Here is a 22,619-nt window from a genome sequence, read left to right as displayed (position 1 = left end):
TATTTTAATTTTTGTTACTATCTCTAAGCTGTTTTTCATGATCTCCCCTGAGGTCTTTTTGAATTGGGAATCTTCTCTGGCTTGGGGATTATTATAATTTTTGTTAACCTGGATCAAAATCTTGTATCTTATTTTTTGTTATTATCTTTGTTGTTATCCTCTGTTGCTATTGTGGAATCTTGTTTTCTTGCACAGGGACCATTGCGGAAGATTCAGAGCATGTAGATTGTAAGGCGAGAATCCTGGAGGGGTGGAGTGTGGGGAAGTTGGGGTTCCTACAGCCAGGATCCTCATTGAACTTCGACCACTTGATGATGTAACTGGCCTGTTGCTAGGCTGCTGCTTCCACACCTGTAGGCAAGAAGCTGTTACTGGGCTATATGGAGAGCTCGGCCCAGACAAGGCATAGACGCTAGTGCTCGACCCACCACTAGGAGAACAAGCCGGGTAATAAACCCTTTCACCTCCAAGAATGTTCTACTGTCATTTCTTTGGTCACATTGAATCCATAGTGAACTTGCCCCCGGGGCTGAAACCCATTGGCAAGACACTTCTTGGGAGTCCCTCATCTCTCATTCCGAGTGTCCTGATGGTGCCGTCTCATTCTGGTCGCAGACCTCCTGGAGCCTTTGAGAGAAGTTACACTGTCCCTTGTAGGAGATACGTACTGCAAGAACAATGTCTCTCGTATATAGAGTCCCTGGTCTCCCAGATTTGGCTTAAAAAATGAGTTAGAAATTGATTGTCCCTGTTCTTCGTGGGCTCACAGACTGGAGGTGGAGTGAGCATATACACAAATAATTTGTTCCTGTTTAAAAATAGCTGTAAAGAGGTGAGAATAAAGTATCTTAGAGCACTGAGGCCAAGTGCCAAGCTCGGGGCTTGGGAAAACTTCACAGAGCAGAACATATTTGAATTGGATCTTGAGAATGAGTGGGTGTCTTGCCAATGGGTTTTATCCCCAGACAAGTTCACTATGGATTCATTGTGACAAATAAATGACAGTAGAATGTTCTTGGGTGAAAGGGTTACACCCAACTTTTATTTCTTTTTTTTAAATCTACAATTACATGAAAGACATTATGTTTACTAGGCTTCCCCCTTCACCAAGTCCCCCCCACATACCCCTTCACAGCCACTGTCCATCAACATAGTAAGATGCTGTAAAATCACTACTTGTCTTCTCTGTGTTGCACAGCCCTCCCCGTGCCCCCCCCACACTATACATGCTAATCACGATGCCCCCTTTCTTTTTCCCCACCCTTATCCCTACCTTCCCACCCATCCTCCCCAGTCCCTTTCCCTTTGGTAACTGTTAGTCCATTCCTGGGTTCTGTGATTCTGCTGCTTGTTTTGTTCCTTCAGTATTTCTTTTTTCTTATACTCCACATATGAGTGAAATCATTTGGTACTTGTCTTTCTCCGCCTGACTTATTTCACTGAGCATAATACCCTCTAGCTCCATCCATGTTGTTGCAAATGGTAGGATCTGTTTTTATATTCCATTGTATAGCTGAGTAATATTCCATTGTATATATGTACCACATCTTTATCCATTCATCTACTGATGGACACTTAGGTTGCTTCCATATTTTGGCTATTGTAAATAGTGCAGCGATAAACATAGGGGTGCATCTGTCTTTTTCAACCTGGAGTGCTGCATTCTTAGGGTAAATTCCTAGAAGTGGAATTCCTGGGTCAAATGGTATTTCTATTTTGAGCATTTTGAGGAACCTCCATACTGCTTTCCACATGGTTGAACTAATTTACATTCCCACCAGCAGTGTAGGAGGGTTCCCCTTTCTCCACAACCTCTCCAACATTTGTTGTTGTTTGTCTTTTGGTAGCCATCCTTACTGGTGTGAGGTGATATCTCACTGTGGTTTTAATTTGCATTTCTCTGATGACAAGCGATGTGGAGCATCTGTTCATGTGTCTGTTGGCCATCTGAATTTCTTCTTTAGAGAACTGTCTATTCAGCTCCTCTGCCCATTTTTTAATTGGATTATTTGCTTTTTGTTTGTTGAGGTGCGTGAACTCTTTATCTATTTTAGATGTCAACCCTTTATCGGATCTGTCATTTATGAATATATTCTCCCATACTGTAGGATACCTTTTTGTTCTATTCATGGTGTCCTTTGCTGTACAGAAGCTTTTCAGCTTGATGTAGTCCCACTTGTTCATTTTTGCTTTTGTTTCCCTTGCCCGGGGAGATATGTTCAAGAAGAGGTCACTCATGTTTATGTCTAAGAGATTTTTGCCTATGTTTTTTCCTAAGAGTTTTATGGTTTCATGACTTACATTCAGGTCTTTGATCCATTTTGAATTTATTTTTCTGTATGGGGTTAGACAGTGATCCAGTTTCATTCTCTTACATGTAGCTATCCAGTTTTGCCAGCACCATCTGTTAAAGAGACTGTCATTTCCCCATTGTATGTCCATGGCTCCTTTATTGAGTATTAGTTGACCGTATATGTTTGGGTTAATGTTTGGAGTCTCTAGTCTGTTCCACTGGTCTGTGGCTCTGTTCTTGTGCCAGTACCAAATTGTCTTGATTACTGTGGCCTTGTAGTAGAGCTTGAAGTTGGGGAGTGAGATCCCCCCCACTTTATTCTTCCTTCTCAGGATTGCTTTGGCTATTCGGGGTCTTTGGTGTTTCCATATGAATTTTTGAACTATTTGTTCCAGTTCATTGAATAATGCTGTTGGTAATTTGATAGGGATTGCATCGAATTTGTATATTGTTTTGGGCAGGATAGCCATTTTGACGATATTAATTCTTCCTAGCTACGAGCATGGGATGAGTTTCCATTTGTTAGTGTCCTCTTTAATTTCTCTTAAGAGTGTCTTATAGTTTTCAGGGTATAGGTCTTTCACTTCCTTGGTTAGGTTTATTCCTAGGTATTTTATTCTTTTTGATGCTATTGTGAATGGAATTGTTTTCCTGATTTCTCTATTAGTTCATTGTTAGTGTATAGGAAAGCCACAGATTTCTGTGTGTTAATTTTGTATCCTACAACTTTGCTGAATTCTGATATTAGTTCTAGTAATTTTGGAGTGGAGTCTTTAGGGTTTTTATGTACAATATCATGTCATCTGCAAATAGTGACAATTTAACTTCTTTACCAATCTGGCTTCCTTGTATTTCTTTGTTTTGTCTAATTGCTGTGGCCAGGACCTCCAGTACTATGTTGAATAACAGTGAGGAGAGTGGGCATCCCTGTCTTGTTCCCAATCTCAGAGGAAAAGCTTTCAGCTTCTCACTGTTCAGTATGATGTTGGCTGTGGGTTTATCATAGATGGCCTTTATTATGTTGAGGCACTTGCCCTCTGTGCCCATTTTGTTGAGAGTTTTTATCATGAATGGATGTTGAATTTTGTCGAATGGTTTTTCAGCATCTATGGAGATGATCATGTGGTTTTTGTCTTTATTTTTGTTGATGTGGTGGATGATGTTGATGGATTTTCGAATGTTACCATCCTTGCATCCCTGGGATGAATCCCATTTGGTCATGGTGTATGATCCTTTTGATGTATTTTTGAATTCAGTTTGCTAATATTTTGTTGAGTATGTTTGCATCTACGTTCATCAGGGATATTTGTCTGTAGTTTTCTTTTTTGGTGGGGTCTTTGCCTGGTTTTGGTATTAGGGTGATGTTGGCTTCATAGAATGAGTTTTGGAGTATTCCCTCATCTTCTATTTTTGGAAAACTTTAAGGAGAATGAGTATTATGTCTTCTCTGTATGCCTGATAAAATTCCGAGGTAAATCCACCTGGACCCGGAGGTTTTGTTCTTGGGTAGTTTTTTGATTACTGCTTCAATTTCTTTTCTGGTGATTGGTCTGTTTAGATTTTGTGTTTCTTCCTTGGTCAGTCTTGGAAGGTTGTATTTTTCTAGGAAGTTGTCCATTTCTTCTAGGTTTTCCAGCTTGTTAGCTTATAGGTTTTCATAGTATTCTCTAATAATTCTTTGTATTTCTATGGGGTCCGTTGTGATCTTTCCTTTCTCGTTTCTGATTCTGTTCATGTGTGTTGATTCTCTTTTTCTCTTAATAAGTCTGTCTAGAGGGTTATCTATTTTGTTTATTTTCTCAAAGAACCAGCTCTTGGTTTCATTGATTTTTTTTCTATTGTTTTATTCTTCTCAATTTTATTTCTTCTCTGATCTTTATCATGTCCCTCCTTCTGTTGACTTTAGGCCCTATTTGTTCTTCTTTTCCAATTTTTATAATTGTGACGTTAGGCTATTCATTTGGGATTGTTCTTCCTTCTTTAAATATGCCTGGATTGCCATAAACTTTCCTCTTAAGACTGCTTTCGCTGCGTCCCACAGAAGTTGGGGCTTTGTGTTGTTGTCATTTGTTTCCATATATTGCTTGATCTCTATTTTAATTTTTTGTTGATCCATTGATTATTTAGAAGCATGTTGTTAAGCCTCCATGTGTTTGTGAGCCTTTTTGCTTTCTTTTTACAATTTATTTCTAGTTTTATACCTTTGTGGTCTGAAAAGTTGGTTGGTAGAATTTCAGTCTTTTGGAATTTACTGAGGCTCTTTTTGTGGCCTAGTATGTGGTCTATTCTGGAGAATGTTCCATGTGCACTTGAGAAGAATGTGTATCCTGTTTCTTTTGGATGTAGAGTTCTATAGATGTCTATTAGGTCCATCTGTTCTAGTGTGTTGTTCAGTGCCTCTGTGTCCTTAGTTATTTTCTGTCTGGTGGATCTGTCCATTGGAGTGAGTGATGTGTTGAAGTCTCCCAAAATGAATACATTGCATTCTGTTTCCTCCTTTAATTCTTTTAGTATTTGTTTCACATATAGTGGTGCTCCTGTATTGTGTGCATAAATATTTATAATGGTTATATCCTCTAGTTGGACTGAGCCCTTTATCATTATGTAATGTCCTTCTTTATCTGTTCTTACTTTCTTTGTTTTGAAGTCTGTTTTGTCTGATACTAGTACTGCAACACCTGCTGTTTTCTTTTTGTTGTTTGCATGAAATATCTTTTTCCATCCCTTGAGTTTTAGTCTGTGCATGTCTTTGGGTTTGAGGTGAGTCTCTTGTAAGCGGCATATAGATGGGTCTTGTTTTTTTATCCATTCTGTTACTCTGTGTCTTTTGATTGGTGCATTCAGTCCATTTACATTTAGGGTGATTATTGAAAGATATGTACTTATTGCCATTGCAGGCTTTAGGTTCGTGGTTACCAAAGGTTCAAGGTTAGCTTCTTTACTATCTTACTGTCTAACTTAACTCTCTTATTAAGCTATTATAAACACTGTCTGGTGATTCTTTATTTCTCTCCCTTCTTATTCCTCCTCCTCCATTATTCATATGTTGGGTATTTTTTTTCTGTGCTCTTTTGTGTTTCCTTTGACTACTTTTGTGGGTACTTAATTTTATTTTTTGCCTTTAGTTCGTATTTGGTTGGTCTGCTTTCTTTACTGTGATTTTATTTTCTCTGGTGGCATCTGTTTAGCCTTAGGAGTGCTCCCATCTAGAGCAGTCCCTTTAAAATACCCTGCAGAGGTGGTTTGTGGGAGGCAAATTCCCTCAACTTTTGCTTGTCTGGAATTGTTTAATCCCTCCTTCATATTTAAATGGTAATTGTGCTGGGTACAGTATTCTTGGTTCAAGGCCATTCTGTTTCATTACATTAAGTATATCATGCCATTCTCTTCTGGCCTGTAAGATCTCTGTTGAGAAGTCTGATGATAGCCTGATGGGTTTTCCTTTGTAGGTGACCTTTTTTCTCTCTCTGGCTGCCTTCAATACTCTGTCCTTGTCCTTGATCTTTGCCATTTTAATTATTATGTGTCTTAGTGTTGTCCTCTTTGGGTCCTTTCTGTTGGAGGTTCTTTGTGCTTCTGTGGTCTGAGCGACCATTCCCCGCCCCCCCCAGTTTGGGGAAGTTTTCCAGTGCACCGTGTATCTGCGCTCCCGGTGTGGATTTCTAGAGCTGGTTGTTTAGCAGTATCTTACCCCCTTCATGTTATGCTGGGTTCTTGCAGATGTAGATGTAGCCTGGCTGTTGTACTGTATCCACTGGTGTCTCTTTTAGGAATAGTTGTATTTGTTGTATTTTCAAAAATATTTATGTTTTTGGGAGGAGATTTCCGCTGAACAACTCTATGCCGCCATCTTCACTCTCCTCCTGGATTAGTTTTAAGTGTATTTTCGTATTATATGTGGTTTTGGGAGGAGCCCTCTGTCTCACCTCTCATGCTGCCATCTTTAATGTTCTGAGTGACATACATTTTGAAACTTCCTTGGCCTAGTGTATTGTCGTGGGAGTTGTTGGGAGACAGGAAGTAGAGAAACTAGTAGGAGGCTTTTGTGAGGGCAGGCAGTGAGTGGTAATTACACAGAGTATAGTGATGTGGTGGGGAGTGCAAGATGTCACAAGGGCAGGCCGAGCTTGTTGTGCATGGTTCATCCAGACTCTTTGGTTCTTTTGGATGTTTATGTTTGTTTTTTCAAAAATATCGTTTCCTGAGAGTCACTGATTTAGGTATCACCATACTAAAACTGGTAAAAATCTTTGAGATAAACATTAATCCATACTTCTCTTTAATCTACTTATTAAACTTTCAATACAGTTTAGTACTTCTTGTCTGTGTGTGATTATAATTTCAGTATTGATAATGTTATATAGTAGGAGATTTTAGCTTCTCACATAAACATTTTATAATGTATAATATGTATTATGCTAAAGAATCTCCATAGTTTCATAAATTCCTTTGAGTAGATTTTAATATTTATGTTACATCCGTTCACGTATTGTTAGACATTGTTCCTGCTTTTAAAGTTACTTTAAGTTACTCTTAGGAACGTTGCTAGAAATTGTTTTTACATGTGTATTTTTCATTTCATTTTACAAATTTTGTATCAAGTAATGACTTCTTTGTAAAGATGTTCCTAGAAAAATTGGTTGTCTTAACACATTTTTTTCAAACTTAAAGTAATGAAACCTGCCATAATTGACAAAAACCCAAGTACAGGTTTTGCACTTTAAAAGTGGAATTGCTTTTATTTCTTGATTTTTGGGCTGAGAATATGTGTACTATGATTTTGACTTATGTTTATAGGTTTCCTTATTGAAGAAATGGAATGCACGCATGTCTGCTCTGCAGTCATCATACCCCATTCGCATGGCAATTTGTAATAAAGAGAATACTCTCTGCCTTATATTTAACATGTTGTTGTTTAAAGATTCTTTTCTTTCAATCACTTCTGGGAACCAGGATACTGATATAGTTGCCTCTAAATTGTTCCTTTGTGTCCTTACTTACTGATGAAAATGGCTTAACAGTTGGAGATCATTTAGTAATAGATAACCCATAACACTTTGTCCTTTTGTCTTTTTTTTTTAATATTGAAATAGGACATTTTTAACATTGGCTCAGAATGTGTAGTTTCATTTACACCTAATGAGGGTATGTCTGACAACCATTTATTGTCTTGTTTGTTGGGTCATTCTTTTGAACAGACTTGGTGAAAACTACAGACTAAACTAACATTTTGAAGGACACGTTTAGAGAAGACTAAGTTGTAAAGACTATATTTAGAGCATTGGTTCATTTACTCCCTGTTAACTTTAGTCCCCAATTGTTTTCATGCTTTGTCTTTAAGTCCTTGAAGTAGTGTCACTTTGAGCTTGCTGTTATTTCTGTCATCTCTTTAAGTTTCAGTAGAGCAATATCCAAATCGATCTTTTTCTTCCACTGATTCTTGGCTGTTGGTACCACAAAATACTTTTGTATACACAAGCTATCCTTTAAAATCTTGCTATTCAAGTTGTGGTCCTGGTTCAGTAGCATTGATATCCCTTGGGAGCACATGAGACATGCAGACTCTTAGGCCCAGTGAATCTGCATTTATACCTTAACATGATTCCCAGATGGTTCATACGCATATTAAAAAATTAACAATGCCAGCCCCAGATTTCCAAGCTGTGTCCTGCTGTTCAAGGCAAGGATGCCCTTGACTCTGTATCCCTCTGGGGACATTGTTCCCCCTCAACACACCACTTGGGCTGCCACCCACTGTCACCATAGCCATTTATAATATGGCTTCAAGGTGGCGAACAAAAACTTTGCAGCCATTTGGCCAGTGTTTGAATCCCAGCACTGTTACTTCCTAGCTGAGTGATGTAAGTTCCCTCATCTTTAAAGTGAGGAAAATAGTAGTATGTTGACAAGTAGGAGAGTTGAGAGGGTCAAATACAGTAAGAACAACGTGTGGCACACAGTTTCTGCTGCTGTCATTCTCCTTTTTATTATCCTTAACTGTATTCAATTATCTGTTGCAGCATAACAAACCATCCCAGGAATTTGCAGCTTAAAGATAATTATTTTATTATTCATATCTCATGATTTGGTGGATCAGGAATGTAGGCAGGGCACAAACTGGGTAATTCTTCTGCTCCATGCAGCATGCCCTGAGGTCACTTGATGATTTTTCATTGCTGTTTTAATTGCTATTTTTTTTGCATTGTTTTTTAATTGCTATTTTAATCATTGAGTTGTAAGAGTTCTTTATATATTCTGGATGTAAATCTTCTCAGGTATGTGATTTGGAAATATTTTCTTCCCTACTGTGGATTGTCTTTGCACTTTCTTACATATCTTTTGAATCACCAATGCTTTTCAGTTTGAGGAAGTCTGATTTAGGGGAGTCCAGTTTTTCTTTTTTCATTTTGTTGCATGTCCTTCTGGTGTCATATAAAACTTTGCCTAACCCAAGCTGTTGTAGCTTTATTCCATTGTTTTCTTCTAAAAATTTTATAGTTTTTACTGTTACTTTTACGCCTGTGTTCCATTTGGAGTGAATTTGTGTGCATAGTGTAAGGAAGGGGCACCAGTTACTTTTTAGCTGCTAATTTAATAAACTCTTTTAAATCCCCGCCTTGCTTATCCTGTGTGGCTTGAGGAACTGTTGTTCACTCACCATAAAAATTGTCTGCCTTTGACTTCTGGACTACTTCTCATCTTGTCTCATTGTTCTTTCCTTCTTGTTCGTAATTTATTCAAAAGATTTGTATTTACATACTTAACTCTCTGTTGGGAACCCTTCTGGCTGCTTGTTCTGCCCCCTCTTCCCAGTTACATTCTCTGCTGGCCGGTTTCCTCTCCACTCCTGGCCTGAACAACCATCTGTGTGCTGGTGACTTCCGAAATCAAGACCTCTGCTTTTCTCAGTGATTTGTCTCCCCTGCTAGAAAGTGAAGACAATGTCTGATTGATTTTTGTTTATGACTGGACATAACAGATGCTTAGTAAATGCAGCATATATATTGTTAAAACTTATAGAAATTGGAACTATTTGTTTGATTAGTAAAGGTGCTATTTAGAAATGTAGTAGTTAAAGTTGAATGTAATTTAGTGTGTTTGAACATCCTTTCAAGTAAGAGTGGGATTAGAAAGAATGTGAAGTAAAAAGCCATAGTAGCAAACTTTTAAATTTGAGCCACTTGCGCAGCTTTTTGGGTTATTCATGAACTAGGGCCTGTTGACATTTTCTGTACCTGCTGCTGTTCTCTGAGCCAAAAAGGTGAGGTTGGCATTTCCCATTTGTGTGAATACAGATGTGTGAGCACCTTCTATCCTATTGATATGTCTGGGTGATCCTTTTCAGAATCACTGCTGATGCTCTTCTGGAAGAACCAAATTTCTCTAGACATGAACTGAGCTGCTCTTAGCAGATCCTGTGTGTGTGGTCAGAACTACTTTGTGGTCGAGATTTTAATATCTAGTTCTTTTTCAGTTTGTCAGAGGACACAATAGCTTTGTTAGTTGTTCTGTCTGCTGCAGAACAATGGCAAGGACAAAAAATACCACTGGTCAGTGGAAGGGTGGGAGATCGCTGCTCAGTCACGTGTCAAGGCCACAATGGCGTCTTCCACTCATGGCTCTGTCTGGTCAGTCAGAGCATCCTCATGCTGAAGAGTGTACATAGCAGGCTGACAGGCTCATCATGAAATGCTGTTGGACACTGATTCAAAAACAAGACTTTCTTTTGTTTTGATTCTCTAGGAACCTAGAAAGATTCTGCAATGAATGGTGGTACTCAGGCCGCAGTGGTGACCTCACCACCCCCGACCACAGCCCCTCACAAAGAGAGGTACTTTGACAGGGTGGATGAGAACAACCCAGAATATTTGCGAGAGAGGAACATGGCACCAGACCTTCGCCAGGACTTCAATATGATGGAGCAAAAAAAGAGGGTGTCCATGATTCTGCAAAGTCCTGTAAGAGCTTTTTTTCTGTGTGACTGTCATCTTCCTGCTTCCAGTACCTCAGCTCTTATGCTCTGTTGTATGTGTGGTTGCCAGTGTATTTTAACAGAGCCATCAGTGCCTTGTATATACATATATGGCTGTTGAAAGAATCCAGTTTAGTTCAAGTTATTGTACAAAATAAATGAAAAATGTTCAGTATCATAAAGGATGGAAGGTGCCTTTTTCTCCTTTTTAACTCTCACTGCTTCTGCAGAGAGTTCTTTATATATATGGGACCATTTAGAAATAGTGTTTCCTCCAGAAAACTTAGCTTGGTGCCAGGTACTTAGCAGGCATTATTAACAGAATGAACAGCACCTAATAGCTCCCGCCAGCATTTTGGACCACAGTCATGCCCAACTAAATGTCTCCTGCTTGCACCTTTAGGCAGATTGGGGCTGACCCTTTGGTTTCCTCCTGCTAATGTGCTGCCCTGTGTGCGCTTCATGCTTTGTTTCCATCTACTCTTTTCTTGTCATAGTTTGTTAGTATTTTCGGGTGTCATTTAGCAGATATTCCTTGAAATTGTTTCTTCAAGCTGATTGTCTCTCTTGTGCTGTAGGAACTGGGGATTTAGCAGTGGAAAAGACACACAACCCCTCTTTTGTAGGTTTTACTGGTTTGGTTGGTTTGTCATTATTCACATATCATTGAGGTAGAAATTACAGTAAAGTACGTAAATCTTAAGTGCACAGCTTGATGAATTCTGGCATATGTATAAGCCATGTAAGCACCCAGATCTAGTCTCAGGCTTTACGTGCTAGGTAAAGGAGATAAACAGTGAGCAGCAAACAGACGCAGTGCAGGAAGCAGGAGGATGACTCAGGTGAGGTTGTCTGGTTAGAACAGGTCCCTCTGGGGAGGAGGCTTTAATCCAGACTCTGAATGATAAGAAGGAGCCGACCATGAGGGGATCAGGGGAGAAGGTCCACGACATTCCAGGGGTAGGGTGAGCTGGGTGGGCTTGGAGAGTCACAGAGCAGCAGTGTGGTTTGAGCAAGGCCACAGGGAGGGAGTGTAGTGCGGTGGGAGGGATGGGGAGCAGGTCCTGGAAGCTGTGTGAGCTCAGATCAGAAGTTTGTTTTGCTTTTGGAGGACAATAGAGAGTCATTGGAGGGGTGCGGACAGGAATGATACGATTCTGTTTCTACAGAACCCATTCCTGGTTTTATGTAGAGAGCATCATGTGGGGCAAAAGGGAAAACACTCTTCCAAATGAGGTGATGTGGCTTGGGCAGAGTGGGGGAGGTTGAGGTGGAGAGGGAGACTCACTGGAGTTTCATTTTGAAGGCAGGATGAATAGGACTTGCTGGTGTGGTGGGTGGTGAGGAGGTGAGAAAAAAAGAGGACAACAGCCAGATTTCTGGTTTGTGCAGTTTTCCTACGTAAAAGCAACAAGAACCTAAGTAAAAGTCACTAGAGATGGAGTAAAGAAACAAAACAGCACACCTGTGTGCCAGGCACTGTGCTGGGCCATGGGGATGCCATGATGTGGGACATCCCTACCCATGCACAGTAACCATGAGATGCTGTGGCCTGAGCACACTATGGGATCCCAGACGGAGGGGACTTGAGGGCACAGACTGGTAAAGCCTGGACTGTGCTGGTTCCTTGCTTTCAGGAGGTGGCTGGACCGCAGTGAGGAGTGGGAAGGCTCACCCTGTGGGCACAGGTGCTGGAAGCTGGGTGGGCATAAGAGGAACTTGTCAATGTTTTTGCAGGTAATGGTGTGTCTCAGTGAAAGGACGAGTAGGGCTGTGGCTGAGGACAGGCGTTGTGGGGGCTTGAGGAGAGACAGGCGTGAGGAGGGGGCAAGGGAGGGGCAGGGAAAGCCCTGATGGCTGCTAGGGTGGGACGAAGGGTGTGCTCAGATCAGCAGTCCTGGCTTAAGCAGTGAGGCAGTGCAGCGTGTTTCTCCTCCAGCCACGTCCCGCAGTATGAGCAGGGGGTGTGAGGGTTGTATTTAAACAGGGTTGGGATTTTGCCAGATGAAATGGTAGAGTTGAAGGTGTAAGCAAGGGAATGATTATAATGTTAAACCAAGGGTCTCTACTGGATGAGGAAGGTCAGGACACAGGGTAGGTAAGGGATGGTGAAAGATGTTAGGGTCCCTATAGCGTTGAATAAAAGGTGAGTTGGCTTCTGGGAGGGCATGTTCAGAGAGCATGTTTGGCTTTGAGGGTGAAGAGGGGCACAGGTTCATGAGAACGTGACTTTGGAAATGGGAGGCCGAAGTGAGTTGGGTGACAGGGTCATTGGAGAGATGCAGTCAGGGAGCTGAGAGGTGAGGGTGTGGGTGTAGAGCCATCATGAGTCAGGACCAAGGAAGCACACAGGGTCAGTGGCTGGTGACTGCTGGCTAGAGCCGGACTCTGGGATCCTGACAGGTGGCTCCAGGCCCTCTGTGGTCACTGCTGAGCTCATTTCCTTACTGCACATACAGATCACCTGGAGCCATTGGTACAGAGGGCCCCCAGCACTGGGGTTTTGCTTTTTGTGTGTGCCTTAATAAGTTTTAAGTTCCTTGATGGCAAGGGCCACCTTTTCTGTCTTCAGATCCTCAGTGCCTAGAATAGTGCCCAGTACTTGTATTGAAGTGCATATGTATGTTGGATTGCAGTGTAGTGTGTTTATGTAGTACATGTTGTAGTGTGTGTTGAATTGAGCTTTCTGTAGATAGTATGTGGTTTTGAAAATCACTGAAATAGATTATTTGATTTTTAGATTCAGAGCCCTTGAGGGCAGGGAGATTGTTAATTCATCCTTTACATCTCCTGTGCCCAGCATACACTGGGCTATCTGTGGGATATTTCACAGAGGTGTCTGTGTCTTTATCTCTTTATATCTGTACATATCTATATCAGCACATTCTGCCCTGGTAACAGAGATGGCCAAATAACCATAGTTTGGTGACTTATTTTATTTCTTCTTGCAGTCAAGCACCTGTCAGCTCTTCCTCCTCCTTGGCTTCCACAGAGTATGATCTGTGGCGTTATTTATCATGATATGGTGGATAGGGGCTCCACCAAGGGCTCTTGGTTCTTGACATTCTTTTATACCATTGAATTAAAAGCAATACATTGTTTTTCCCTTAAGTAATAGGTATACTTAAACTGTCCCTTGGCAGTGTATCTTTTCTGCTCAAGCAATGAGAAACTAGAAATAATATTAATGTAGAATCACCCAGAAGTCCTTGGAGTGCTTATAATCAGAGGTAGATAATCATTCAGTGAGTTCACATTTTCATATTAAATATTTTTATAATTATTTGATCAGAAGATACTAATTTTCTCATAGGATATGTGAAAAAATTATTTTTATACAGTTTGGGAAACTATATTGTTTCAGTAATGACTTTATAGTAAAATCATTGTCAACCAACTTAACCTTTCTGCCTAGTTTAGGATTACCTGGTAAAGGATGGATATCTTAAGGTTCCTTTTTCAACTTTTAAAAAGTGAAAAAGAAATTATTTTTGAAGAAAATACTGAGAAGTGCAAAGTAGACCATGAAGATTAGCAGTGATTTTATCACTAAGAGAATTAACTGAATATTTTGGTATACGCCCTTTTAGTCTTTTTCTGTGTTCAGATTTATATTTACTCTTACAAATCTCGCTATATTGTATAACCTTTTCATAATAAAAAAATACCAAGAGCAGTTTTACGTACTTTAACTTTTTTTGGCCATTCAAGTTGAATATGAGCATAGAATTGCATTGTAAGGTGGGTCATTGGATTTAATCAGTCTTCTACTGTTTAAATATAGACTGCTACCTATTTTCCCTCTTAGCAGTAATGCTGGAATGAACATCCTTAAGAATAAGTCTTTGAGCATATCCCAGATTATTTATTTAGAAAAGATACCTAGAAGTAGAATGCTGTTCAAGTTTTTAAGCTTTTATATTGTTAAATTACTTTCCAGAAGGACTGTACCAATTTATGCTCCAAGCAGCAATGTATGAGAATATCCTTTTACTTTTCCAGCCACACAAAACAGTGATCTGTGTGGTAGTTACTCCACTTTCCCAAGGAACAGAAAAGAGGTAGTGGCTCACTTTTTAAATTTGCCTTTTGTTAGGCTTTCTGTGAAGAATTGGAGTCAATGATACAGGAACAGTTTAAGAAGGGGAAGAATCCCACAGGCCTGTTGGCATTACAGCAGATTGCAGATTTTATGACTGCAAATGCACCGAATGTCTATCCAGCAGCTCCGCAAGGAGGAATGGCTGCCTTGAACATGAGTGAGTAGATCCCGTCTACTTGTGTGTTCTGTCATTCTCCAGGTGAAATATGACATTTCCTCATGTGAAATAGATGGGCTCACACTATAGAATACATAGAATCAGACTTTTTGAAAATTAATTTTTTTTTAGTTACAGTGAAAGATAGGCTGTAAGTCTGAAAATGTCTAATATGTAGAGGGTTCCTTTTTTTATGAGCCAGTGAGACTGTTATTTCTTAGGCAGATGACTTTTTATGTGGCCTCTCAGGACCTTTGTGAACTAAAGTAAACTAATCAGAAATAATGCTTGTGGAGTATAGCACATGTGTGTTGCCCGAACACACTTCAGCCAACATTGCTTATCCAGCGTTTCTCACTGATGCTTGAACATGAGGTAGGAACAGAGATTCCAGAAGAAAGCCCGAGGGAAAGTGTTGGCTGGGTGTATGCGAGCACAGCACGGTCAGCAGCAGGGTGTGGAGAGGTGGATTGAGCTTCTGTCTACTTTTACTTAAAGTCCCTTAAGCCTTTTAAAACTACAATTTACCCCTCTGCTTCTCTTTTTTTCCTCCTTGCACTTTAAAGAAAATGGGTCTGTTGACCCATAGAGTTAGCAAACTCTGTAGTCTGAATTGTGCTGATTCCGTCTTCATAATCTTTTGTCTTCTGTATTTACAGTAAATTCGTAGTTGGATCTAGAGGCTTGATCATATTTGGATTCAGTTTTTTTGGCAAGTCCTGCTTACTAGGTGGTATTGTGTTCTCTCAGTAGGCACGTAAGTCTGGTTGTTTCTTTTTGTGTTGTTAGCAGCCATTGATGCTCAGTGCCTAGATCCATTAATTTAATAAGGGTTCCAAGAAGGTGATACCTTAATTCTGTCATTCCTTTTTCTGTATCTATTAGAATATATAAAGAGAAACTTCCGTAGGAAGCAGGGCACAGCTGGAAAGGGGGCCATGTCTCCCATATCATTCAGTGTACAGCCCATGGAGAGCCTGGTGCTAAACCATTTGTAGACGCCTTGCTTCTGGTTCAAGGTTTTATACACAGCAGAACAGCATCCTTACTGTGATCTATTGAAAGTCAGCCCTCACACATCGAAAAGAAACTTCCCCTCAACTCTTTCTGGTTACCTACTGGTACAGCTTGTATAGGAAACGTAACCTTTTTAAAATAAGAAGTTGGTCTCCTGTCATCCTTCTAGAGTGACCAATCATTACTTTTTGGTATTATTTTGAACTCATAGACTTAAATGTATTTAGTGTGTTCCAGAGCATTGCAGTTATCCTTTTCAGTACGTACCACTGTCCCATCGCTGAGCAGTGGGAACCTCTCCAAGCCGCCCCCTGAGCCTCATTGTCTCTGACTGCTTCAGGCTGTCACGAGGAGGTGTTCTAAGCTCATCTGGCACATTTCCTGCACCCAATCTGGAACAAGCCTTTTCTCAAAGAAACCTTCATTTCTTTCTTTAATAATTTAACTTAATTTAATTATTTTATTTTGGTACCATTAATCTACAACTACATGAGCAACATTATGGTTACTAGACTCCCCCCATCATCAAGTCCCCCCCACATACCCCATTACAGTCACTGTCCATCAGCGTAGTAAGGTGCTATAGAATCACTACTTGTCTTCTCTGTGCTATAATGCTTTCCTGGTGCCCCCCACGCCCACATTATGGGGGCTAATCATAATGCCCCTTATTCAATACCCTTCTCCCTCCCTTCCCACCCATCCTCCCCAGTCCCTTTCCCTTTGGTAACCGTTAGTCCATTCTTGGGTTCTGTGATTCTGCTGCTGTTTTGTTCCTTCAGCTTTTGCTTTGTTCTTATACTCCACAGATGAGTGAAATCATTTGAAACTTTTCTTTCTCCGTCTGGCTTATTTCACTGAGCATAATACCCTCTAGCTCCATCCATGTTGTTGCAAATGGTAGGATTTTTTTTCTTCTTATGGCTGAATAATATTCCATTGTGTATATGTACCACATCTTCTTTATCCATTCATCTACTGATGGACATTTAGGTTGCTTCCATTTCTTGGCTATTGTAAATAGTGCTGCGATAAAAATAGGGGTGCATCTGTCTTTTTCAAACTGGGCTGCTGCATTTTAGGGTAAATTCCTAGAAGTGGAATTCCTGGGTCAAATAGTATTTCTATTTTTAGTTTTTTGAGGAACCTCCATACTGCTTTCCACAATGGTTGAACTAATTTACTTTCCCTCCAGCAGTGTAGGTGGGTTCGCCTTTCTCCACATCCTTGCCAGCATTTGTTGTTCCTAGTCTTTGTTATGTTGGCCATCCTAACTTGTATGAGGTGATACCTCATTGTGGTTTTAATTTTCATTTCTCATAATTAGCGATGTAGAGCATCTTTTCATGTGCCTGTTGGCCATCTGAAATTCTTCTTTGGAGAAGAGTCAGTTCAGATCCTGTGCCCATTTTTTAATTGGGTTATTTGTTTTTGGATGTTGAGGCATGTGAGTTCTTTATATATTTTGGATGTTAACCCCTTATTGGATAAGTTGTTTACAAATATGTTCTTCCATACTGTAAGATGCCTTTTTGTTCTGCTGATGGTGTCCTTTGCTGTACAAAAGCTTTTTCATTTGATGTAGTCCCGTTTGTTCATTTTTGCTTTTGTTTTCCTTGCCTGAGGGGATTTGTGGTTCCATATGAATTTTAATACTACCTGTTCTAGTTCATTAAAAAATGCTGTTGGTATTTTCATAGGGATTGCATTGAATGTATATTTTGCTTTAGGAAGCATGGCCATTTTGACAATATTAATTCTTCCTATCCATGATCCCAGGATGTATTTCCATTTCTTGGTGTCTTCCTTAATTTCTCTCCTGAGTGTCTTACAGTTTTTAGAGTATAGGTCTTTCATCTCCTTGGTTAGGTTTATTCTTAGATATTTTATTTTTTGTGATGGAGTTGTAAATGGAGTTGTTTTCCTGATATCTTGTTCTGCTAACTCATTTAGTATATAGGAATGCAACAGATTTTTATGTATTAATTTTGTATCCTGCAACTTTGCTGAATCCAGTTATTAGTTCTAGTAATTTTTTGGTGGATTCTTTAGGGTTTTCTATGTATAATACGTCATCTGCAAACAAGGACAGTTTATTTTCTTTACCAATTTGGATGCCTTTTATCTGTTTGTGTTGTCTGATTGCCATGGCTAGGACCTCCAGAACTATGTTGAATAAAAGTGGGGAGAGCGGGCATCCTTGTCTTGTTCCTGATCTAAAGGAAAAACTTTCAGCTTCTCTCTGTTAAGTATGATGTTGGCTGTGGGTTTGTCATATGTGGCTTTTATTATGTTGAGGGACTTGCCCTCTATACCCATTTTGCTGAGAGTTTTTATCATGAATGGATGTTGAATTTTGTCAAATGCTTTTTCAGCATCTATGGAGATGACCATGTGGTTTTTGTCCAACTTTTTGTTGATATAGTAGGTGATGTTGATGGATTTTCTAATGTTGTACCATCCTTGCATCCCTGGGATGAATCCCACTTGATCATAATGGATGATCTTTTTGATGTATTTTTGAATTTGGTTTGCTAATATTTTGTTGAGTAGTTTTTGTATCAATGTTCATTAGGGATATTGGTCTGTAATTTTCTTTTTTTTGTGGTGTGTTTGTCTGGTTTTGGTATTAGAGTGATGTTGGCCTCATAGAATGAGTTTGGGAGTATTCCCTCCTGTTCTGCTTTTTGGAAAACTTTAAGAAAGATGGGTATTATGTCTTCTGTAAATGTCTGATAAAATTCAGTGGTGAATCCATCTGGCCTGTCGGTTTTGTTCTTAGGTAGTTTTTTGATTACGAGTTCAATTTCATTGCTGGTCTATTCAGATTTTTTGTTTCTTCCTGGGTCAGCCTTGGAAGGTTGTATTTTTCTAGAAAGTTATCCATTTCTTCTAGGTTATGCAGTTTGTTAGCATATAATTTTTCATAGTATTCTCTCATAATTGTTTGTATTTTTGTGATGTCCATAGTGATTTTTCCTTTCTCATTTCTGATTCTGTTTATGTGTGTAGACTCTCTTTTTCTTTATAAGCCTGGCTAGGGGTTTATCTATTTTGTTTATTGTCTCAAAGAACCGGCTCCTGCTTTCATTGATTTTTTTCTATTGTTTTTATTCTCAATTTTATTTATTTCTCCTCTAATATTTATTATGCCCCTCCTTCTACTGACTTTGGGCCTTGTTTGTTCTTCCTTTTCTAGTTTCGTTAATTGTGAGTTTAGAGTGTTCATTTGGGATTATTTTTTTATCCTGAGGTAGACCTGTATTGCAGTATACATCCCTCTTAGCCTGGCCTTCACTGCATCCCCAGATTTTACAGTGTTGAATTATTGTTGTCATTTGTCTCCATATATTGCTTAATCTCTTTTGCTGTGTTTTGTTGATGAGTTTGGCTAGACATTGTTTGTTTTGTTTAATTTTGTTTTTCATTTCATTATTTTTAATCTTTTCAAGATTAAACATTTTTTCTATTATTTTTCTGTTAACTGCTTTTATCTTTATTACTGCTTTTTTCTTAGTTTTGGATTTAATTTCTCTTCTTTTTGTAGTTTCATAAGGTAGAAACCTCCATCTTTTTAAAAAACCTTTTTTCTTCTCTTATATATATGTTTAATACCACAAATTTTCTTCTAAGTAGTGCTTTGCTGCATCTCACAAATTTTGCTACTTTTTTGTTACTGATTTCTAACTTAAATGTATTAGTTTTGGGGTCTTTATGAAATAGTCTTTTTTTAAAAGACATACTTTATGGTCTATGGTGGAAGATATTTCGCAGAAACATTTTTAAAATTATATTTGATAAAAGATATTAAATCTTTGAATTTTGTTTTTCTTTGTTTCAGGTCTTGGTATGGTGACTCCTGTGAATGATCTTAGAGGATCTGATTCTATTGCCTATGATAAAGGAGAGAAATTATTGCGGTGTAAATTGGCAGCATTTTACAGACTAGCAGATCTCTTTGGATGGTCTCAGCTTATCTACAATCATATCACAGTGAGCATTAAATGGGGCAGTTATTAAATGATAAATGGAATGTTATTTGGTAACACCTCTTTCTATTTTGGAGAAGAGGGAAGTGACTGAACTGAAATAGTTCTTGGAATTCCTTCCTTCTAATTCCTAACTTTAGAGTACAATACTCTGAGAATTGTCCAATTTGAATAAAAAATTATGGGAATAGTAGTTCTTTAAAGCTCCTGTTTTGCATGGTAACCTAATAAGTAGGTGTTTATCAAAGACCTGCAGTCAACTGTGGTCTGGCAGCAGATGACCCTGCCTTTGGGTATTGTCACAAGGTCAGTAGCAGCCTAATGCTACATCACAATGCCTATGTCATCACCTCACTTCACCTCATCACACAGACATATTGTATCATCTCATGTCATTGCAGGAAGATGGGTGAGTGCACTACATGCTCTAAGATGTTTTGAGAGAGAGACACAGCACATTCACTTAACTTAATAGGGTTTATAGTTCTCACTGTTCTATTTTATTACCAGTTATTATTAATCTCTTATTGTGCCTAATTTATAAATTAAACTTTATCACAGGTATGTTTGTGTAGGAGAAAACATAGTATATGTGGGGTTTGTTACTATCTGTAGTTTCAGGCATCTGCTGGAGGGGGTCTTGGAAAGTTTTCCCCATCGATAAGGTGGGGACGACTGTGTAGGCAGTTCCTAAAGGTCTTTTCTTACCTATAAACCTAAGAATGAAGAGATTTTCTTTCCTCTGATGAATGCATTCTATCTCTCACACTTGCTTCCTTAGCTGCTCCAGTGTTAGTCATTTTTCAACATTATCAGGGCCTCTCTTTTCTTCAGTTGATTCTTGTAATGGGTATCTACTGTGTCACAGATATTTACTTCTCTATCCCAAGCATTGTTCTTACCGTGGGGCTGTGTCAGCAAATGAAATGCTGCCTTCTGCACCGTAGTCCATAAGCCCAAGTTCATGCCCCACTTTGTCTAGCTTGGATTTCATTGTCTATCATTTCAGTAACACTATGCCAGTACCATGTTATTCCCTCTCTGCACTGAGCAACCAGATACTGCTGCAGGGAGCTTTGCAACAGAGCCCATTGGTTTTCTCCATAGATTTAAAACCTGAGTCTTAAAAGGACCCACAGCACTGCTTGGGAACTATAGGACATCTCTCTTACAAGCTCACTAATACTTTGAAATTATCTTTGAAACTCCTGGCCTCCTCCCAGCAAATGGCACATTGTGTCATGGGGAAAATGGAACCTCCTTACTGATGCTTGTACCCATAATGTACTGACCATCTGTTACAGTGTCCTGCCTCCACCTGTGTCAGACTTTGCTTCCTGCTTGGAACTCTATCCCCTCCTTCCTTCTTAGAGTCTCAGTTCAGTGTCACGTTTCTTTTTTCTTTGCTTTCTTGAAGAGATAAACCTCTTTCTTTGAACTGCTTCTTCCCTCCTTTGACTTTTAAACTTGTTCCAATCTTTTGCATTTTGTGTGTCCGGTACCATTTAGAAGAGGGATGCTGACTAAGCTGAAATACATGTGTAATGTCTTCCTTCTTGTTCCTGACTGCAAAGTATCATGATCTGAGAATTGTCTAGTTTGAATTAAAAAGTATGAGACTAGTAATTCTCATTTTTCTCATTTAGTTTGTCTTTTCATTTAATTTCTTCTGTTGGATATCTTAAATTATTAATATAGTGCCTGCTTATAGTAATAAGTGTATCTTAGATGTTTTAAGAAGTTGTAATTCTGCCAATCCTCTTAACTCCCTTGAGGCAGCAAGTGTTAACAGCTATTTAGGTTGTTTTACGCTTTTCTCCATACTCAATGCATACTTAGGTGTTTTTCACACATGGACTCATAATCAGTGATGCTTATTAAGTCAGGTCCATTATGGACTCTTAAGGAATGCTAAAGCTCTGAAGTGGTGGTCTGGAGCCCACCTTTGTGACCAGTGTGTTGTGTTTCTGGGATGTGGTACAGATCTTTGTCAGAGAGACCTAATTACCCTCCCCTCCACATACCGTCTGTTTTCCACATTGCTGCAAAAGTGGACTTTTCAAAATGCAAACCTGATCCTCTTGTATCCACACTGTCATGCTTGTGGAATGTTACTCCCACCCGAGCACGCCTGCTTTATTTCCCTCATGGCAGTTATATCATCCATGCTGTATGTTTACATGTGTAGCATCAGTCTCTGCCCACATGAATGTCAGCTCCATGAAGGGAGCCTCTGTTGGTTCCTCTTGTGTCCCCAGGACAAGGAACTGTGCTGGGCACAGAGTAACCTCAGGTGAGCAACTGTATGACGTCCCCAGCTGAAGTGGAATTCTGCTTTGGTAAAATTGTCAAATAATGACTCCATGGTGCCTTGATATTTGATCAGAGTCCACTTAGCCAGATGTCTTCCGTGTACCTGAATGAGAATTGCTGGCATCTGCGGCAATCACGCTTGACAGAATGCTCTGTATAGAGAGTTAGTGTTAAATGGTTGCCTCTAAGAACTAGTTCCATGAAAAAGTTACAGCTGCAATACGATATGTAATCCTTGGCTGTAATAACTCTTAACATTCTTTAGAGGTTCTAAAATGCTCTTTGTTACTAGTCCTATTATGAATGTTATCTAAATAAGTTTGAATTGCTTGTTTGTTTTTTTTTCCCCTTAATTCTTTGGAACTTGGCTGAGTCAAAGTATTAGTTAAGTGTTTTTTGCTGTAAGTGTTATGTTTGGGACTTAGTACTAAGTAAAAAAGAAATTCAAGTTATCAAAAATATTTCCTATATCTTGTGAATCAGGGAATCTTTGAGGAAGAAAATTTTTTTTTAAACCAATTATGGCATCCATTGTTTTATTTTTCAATCTAGGTATGATCATATAAGACACCTAAAAGAAGAGAAATATTTTAACAGTATTTATTAGTGCAACAAAAAGTGCTAGCAGGTCACTGTGTCCTTATCTTTGAAAGAAGGTGTCTTGCCAGTGGGTTTCAGCCCCAGGCAAGTTCGCTATGGATTCAATGTGACCAAAGAAATTGACAGCAAAACGTTCTTGGGATGAAAGGGTTATACCCAACTTTATTTCCAGGTGG

The 22,619-nt window shown here is 39.3% G+C and overlaps 1 protein-coding gene across 10 annotated transcripts in view; it reads left to right on the top strand.

Annotated features, from left to right (window-relative positions):
- The window catches only part of ADD1 (adducin 1), a 71,085-nt gene that overhangs the window by 18,105 nt on the left and 30,361 nt on the right, over positions 1-22,619 (top strand). For all 10 annotated transcript variants that reach the window (XM_036921250.2, XM_036921253.2, XM_057502016.1 and 7 more), the window contains exons 2-4: positions 10,037-10,251; positions 14,362-14,524; positions 19,383-19,534. In XM_036921250.2, coding sequence (XP_036777145.2) covers positions 10,057-10,251; positions 14,362-14,524; positions 19,383-19,534 — 510 coding nt within the window. In that variant the 5' untranslated portion in view covers positions 10,037-10,056. The remainder of the gene's footprint in view (positions 1-10,036; positions 10,252-14,361; positions 14,525-19,382; positions 19,535-22,619) is intronic.

This window comes from Manis pentadactyla, chromosome 5 (genome assembly GCF_030020395.1).
Source record: "Manis pentadactyla isolate mManPen7 chromosome 5, mManPen7.hap1, whole genome shotgun sequence".
Lineage (NCBI taxonomy): Eukaryota > Metazoa > Chordata > Mammalia > Pholidota > Manidae > Manis > Manis pentadactyla.
The sequence above is the reverse complement of the archived record's forward strand: the minus strand, read 5'-3'. Positions and strand labels throughout refer to the sequence as shown.